The sequence below is a fragment of the Pygoscelis adeliae genome, unplaced genomic scaffold, assembly GCF_000699105.1.
Source record: "Pygoscelis adeliae isolate BGI_AS28 unplaced genomic scaffold, ASM69910v1 Scaffold178, whole genome shotgun sequence".
NCBI lineage: Eukaryota > Metazoa > Chordata > Aves > Sphenisciformes > Spheniscidae > Pygoscelis > Pygoscelis adeliae.
Window position 1 is genome coordinate 2,903,638 of NW_008825323.1, and position 5,948 is coordinate 2,909,585.

At 34.6% G+C, this 5,948-nt stretch overlaps 1 protein-coding gene across 1 annotated transcript in view; it reads right to left on the reverse strand.

Annotated features, from left to right (window-relative positions):
- The window catches only part of FAM172A (family with sequence similarity 172, member A), a 258,727-nt gene extending 257,568 nt beyond the window's left edge, over positions 1-1,159 (reverse strand). Inside the window, exon 1 of the mRNA XM_009330306.1 lies at positions 1,054-1,159. Within this exon, the coding sequence (XP_009328581.1) occupies positions 1,054-1,159 (106 nt within the window). The remainder of the gene's footprint in view (positions 1-1,053) is intronic.
- Between the last annotated feature and the right edge of the window lie 4,789 nt (positions 1,160-5,948).

Below are 5,948 nucleotides of genomic sequence, written 5' to 3' on the forward strand. Positions count from 1 at the left end.
ACTGAGTGCTTTTCAGGAGACCTTCTATATGGGAGTTCACTAGATCGCATGAAGAAAACAACATCCTCACACAAAAGTTTTCATTATGTGGAATATTTCTTGGACACTAATCCTTAACGAAGATCAAATCAAGGCCAAGTATAAAACGGGACTTTCACTTTTCCAAACATGAAGTATAATTTCATCAAAATATACTAATTTGGCAGAATTAGTACAAGGTTTGAAAAAAGCACCACATAGGTTTTCACCAAATGTTTCACAAATACACAGTTTTAACTGAAGAAACACCATCTACCATCACTGTATAACAGAACATATATTTCTAATAATACTTTGGTAGAAACCCAGTTTTTACACTGGAGTTGCAAGGCATATTCTTCTTCTCTTTTGAAAGACAATTTAGAGAGTAAATGTATGACAAACACTTTAAACACAATGTTTGGTTAGCTTACTTGTACATCTAACCAACTCCATGTACTTCCAAAACTCAAAAACAGTCTCTAAAAGATGTTATTTATTTAATTTATTTTTTCCTCAAGAAAACTACTCCACTAAGTCACTTAGGTCCATTTATTTTTTTTTTAACATAGAATACAAAGAAAAATTTATTGTTGATTTCCAATCAACATGGAAATCAATATGCTGAAAATGTTTTCCCTGCTAACATTCTAGTCAAAGAGATTTTTAAAAGCTGTAATATGGTTGCAAAATTATAAAACCTAAGTGGCATAAAAATTAAATGATAACTCCCAGAAACTAAGAACACAAAAGCACCAGTCAACTTTCTCAAAGGATAATTATGAAAATTAAGAAAATTAATGGATATCTTATTCTGTCACTCCTTACCACAGATCGTTATTTTTATATCAGCTTATGAAAATACTGATAATGGACACACCATTAGACAAAAAGCATTAGCATAGATGGACTAAGCCTCTTCCAGTATTGCAATTCCCAGACTTTAACCCACAGTTATATCAAACTATTTTCCTTTCCTTAATAATTATTTTTGAAATGTCAATATATGTAATAACAAGGCAGAAAGACTCATACCCTTTAATGCAGTAGTCTTCTCTTTTTCATCTGGGCCTCCTTGCTGGAGCTGAGCCATCATTACCCAAACTGTCAACAGATTTAAAATAATGAGGTAAATGTACATTAATCTTCAAAAGACAATCTGAAATCAAGAAGAGTTGGAAATTAACAAATTACTGACTTCTACTTCAACAGATCTCATTTGCTACTGCTTTCATCACAAAAAATCAGAACTTGTTCTAAAAGCAAAACTTTCTTGAGTATTATAAACCCCTATGATATGCACGGTAAAATTAAAATTAACTTCTTCCTCTCCTTCAAAACTTACACTAGACACTCTGAAGTCTTATCAGACTATTCTGGATTAAGACGTTATACAACAAAGTGTGACACACACTCCAGTATCAAGTTTGGTCAAAGATTCAAGTTCACGAGAACGAACACTAATTTCTCCCTAATTCTAAAAGGACATCTATCTAATTGATACTTCTTTTTTGTGATTCTAATGTAACATCAGCAAATGATAAGCCTTTTGGAGAAGCACCACACTTGTAAGTCCACAGTAGAAGATACAAGAAAAAACAAAACATAATCATCAGAACTTCCACAATTTTTAAGGATTTTCTTCATCAATTAACTCCACTTTATTGTTCTTACTGTACTATACAGTTTTGTTTTAGTAAAACTACACAGAGTACACAGTTTTAAACCACTGTGATTTCTACAATACATTATCAACCTTGAAATGTATAGAATAAATGTCCTGCTGTAGAATGAACCTCAATATATTCAAGGTAAAAATTTACACACAAAATATATTTCTAAATTTCTCCTGTTGCACAGAAGGCAACCCAGACATTCAAATCTGCTATCTCTTTCATCTTCAATCTGACACCAAGGGAGCAAACTACCACATCACAATCACTGCTTCTTCCTTCTCAATAAAGACTTCTGTGCATTGAATTTTTTCCCCCTTTATCTTTTTTGGTTCTTTGTTTTATCTGTCAGTCATTACCAATTTGTTTTATTCTTCTCCCCAATATACTTTATCATGGATGAGTTTGCATGAACTGTATCTCTGCAGCAATTTGTAACTTTCAAACAAAGAGTAATAGGGTTCACCAACTGTATTGCTGGCTCGCTAATACTTAACACTTGTAAGAAAGACCCAAAAATGGTTTCTTTTAAGTAACAGTAGTTCACTGTAAAGGCAGCATAAAAAAATTAAAAATAAATAAAGCATAATAAAGACTATTTTTCTATTGTCTTTAGAGAAAACCTATTACATGAAACATTTACTTGTAGATTAAGGAAAAATACAGCAATTTAAGGGTGTGATTAACTAAGGAGAGGGTTTTTTTTGGGGGGGGGTGGGGTTGTTTGTTTGTTTTAAGTTGGGGTTCAAGAAAGTCCAATAATCCATTCTACAAGTTGGACCTGCAGGAGACTCTGACACCTTCCTTTGCAGAAGGCTGTTAGATTAATCCCATGGGAAATGACAGTACACTGCCAAAAGTCTTTTAAAAACACAATTCCACCAAGAAAGCTCTGCTTAGATTGTGTAATTTACAACTTGCGACACAACTCAACATGATTCAGTTAAAATGTGCATCTTTTGGCTAACACTTCAATCACTTTAGCACGCATAACCAAAGTAATGAACAAAAATAACAGCAAAGCCACAGAGACTTTTTTTTTATTTTCTAGCGTATAATGTAGTCAATGTAAATATTAAAATGACTTAAATGTTGATTCACACATGTGGATGGTATTAAAGAGTTTTCTCAGACGCTTCCAAATAGTGCACTGGCAAAAGATCACCAAATACAAAAACTTGTCCATCATCAGTTTGTACATTTGCAGCACAAAACCACATACATACTTGTAAATCATTTAGAAAAGAAACTAACCTATTCCAGTTAAAATTATTAGAAGTGCTAGAAAATGACAGTGATAGTGTTTTGTGATAGCCCAGATGAAAATTTTTCTAATCATACAAATTGGGTAGTCCTCCCTATACAAGATTTGAAAATTTATATTTGGGTATAGGTAAGTTAATGCAGTTACAAAATACATATAGGTGCTCAAAGACTTGTTATTACCCAAGGGAAGAAACACAAAATTTATCTGAACAGATTTACCTTGATAAACTAACCCCCATCCCCTAATCAGGTAAATCGATGCAGTGACCAAGAATCCCTGGCGTTCTTGCCTCTACAATGGATACCCTTCTTCCTTTAACAGATGAAGACCCTGCCACTGAGGAAAGAGTAGACAACTTAACAGGTTCACTTGCCAAGCTAGAAGCATCAAAATAAACAAAAAAAACCAAATAAATGGGAATTTAGCTTTGAGAGAGAGAATTTCCAATTCTTTTTGACAACGTAAAAAACTGTTACAGCAGCCACTGGAGGGAGGACTTGATATTAGAATGAGGATGAAACAAGCACACAGTATTTTATGCATTGTTTGTGTGAACACAGCATTTTGTTGAATCCCTCACTGATATTTGTTTAAATGACAAATAGAAGAAATTAGATGAGAAGGTTGGATTTCCTTTCTTTGACAGACAGGTGTCTAATCAACTACAATCTGATGGTGCAGAAACGAACAGTGGGAAAATTATAAAGCTCTCTTAATGGTTGCTTAAAGGCAAATGCAGGAATTACAGTTTATTCTAGGCATCAGTTTAAAGCCCCAGTGATCTTAAACTGCATACACTCCACATAATTCACAAATACCATCATCAAGTTTCTTGCAATAAATACAGATTATTTTAAACGTGTTATTCTGTACAATTACTTAGATGATTCTTTTAAGAACAGCTTTTCTGTAATTGTTTTTTGCATTAGCTACAGCAAGCATACTTCCTAAAAAAGAAGTTACTGTTTCACCTGAAGAACTACTTACAGTAAATAAGTTTATTGCCAAGAGAATGCATATTTATTTGTATTTATCTTGCTCTCCCATGCAAACTTGAGATATTCTATCACAAAATATCTTATGCATATTCTGTGCCTCTTCAATTCAATGCCCAGCAATAATTAAAATAATTTGACAGCAGAAATAGTCTGGTTTTACGGTTTCACATGAGACAACAAGGCTGCATTTTCATCATATCCCTATTAATGCAACTACAGAACTGATGGATTCACAAACAAATGGTCATTAAATTTAAAACAAAACAAAACAAAAAACAACCAAATCCAACAGACTGTTGCACACTTAAAGGGAATATATGTATTTATTTCATGTTCTGGTTTGTAAAGTGGTACTGGAAGTTTGGACCACCAACCTTGTGACTGTCTAACAGTGTTAGTCTTCAAATCAAACTAGACACCGTATCATATATTCCCACTCTGAAACAAATGCACACATACACAGATTTCACAGACTTCAATTATTCTTCATGGTGTAAATGCAGCTAGAAATGTGGCAAAAAAATGTAGTATATGATTTTGCACTACACTAGCAATACCTGAAATTTAAGTCACTGCTACGAATGTTCCAAATAAAGGCTATAAATAATTGTAGCACTAACCCACCACAAGTGCAACATAAGAAGAAAACCCACAAGTATTTTCAAACAGCACAAGTCCATCAAGTTTATCTGGACATAATCTGAACAGGAGTCATCAGAATGCTTCTTTGTATTGTACTGCTTTATTAGAATACAGTTGAATTAGAGTCTTGTTCTCTGTAAACTGACATCCCAAGCAAGCTAGGGACAAGTATGGGTTAGATTTGTGCAATGTGGCTGATGACTGAGTAAGACCCAGTTTTTCTTCAAAGAGATGGCTGGGTGACAGTTTGGCTCTAGTCCCTTCTCTGTATTGGCTCAGCAAAGCAAAAAATACATACTTTAATCTTAGTAGTATTTTCTGTCTAATTAGATTTTATCTATTGCTGCTTTTAGGGCACTATAGATGACATCAGTAACAACTGCTTCAATTAAGGTTGTACTGCACTTTCCTTCACTTATAAGACCTTATTTTCAACTGCTTATAGGTTTGCCAAACTTCAGCTCTGAAAGCCAATTATTTCCAGTCTGCTTTAGACTAAACGGTTTTTAAAAAGTTCAGCTAAAACGTCTACCTCTTTTATAAAGAAGAAGGTTCAGAGACAGTATCTTCTGCTCAGTTCTGCTGATGTTAATGAGCAGCTACAGCATCTCCATGTTGCAGAGATCAGAAATTTAGCCAGAGGATCAGCTTAGCAGTGTGTGCCTCTTACCATTACCCCTAAAGACTGCCCAGATCTGCTCAAGTAGAAATTGCTTTTTGCACACATTTAATATAGACTTATTAAGACTTATCAGAATCTCAAAAAAATTTACCTATTTGCCTAAAGCATGCTCCATACAGCTGCAAAAAGCCAGAGGGAAGATGCACAGGAGGGGACTAGTAAATGGTGGAAGAGAGGGGGATCTTTAACCACTAGAATACAAAGAAACTGGCAAGGATCCCAAAGTCCCTGAATCTCAGCACATCTTCACATTCTACCAAATGGTGGCAGAACCTGCTGATAAAGTGCATGACTGCAGCCGACACTAAAGGTTGATTTATTTGCACAGCAGCTACTTTCCAGTGTTCTTACCCCATAAGCTCAAACAGCAGAGGACTACGAGCTATATGCATTAGCGTCCCAACCGTGTCAGCAACTCAGCTGTTTACACAGGGCAGAGTCAACACAATTCCACACACTGAAATTTTAATTATTTCAGTTTCACTTTCTTGAAATGCTGGAAATGACCTTCATAAACATATGCATGTAAACATGATCAAATAAATATGTCAAAATAATACAAAAAGAGGCAGCACAACCTCTGGGAGGTTTACAATATGATGGTCTTATCAACATAACACGAGGTTCAAAATGATCACCGAGAATTCTTCTGTAGTAGCAACAGCTTT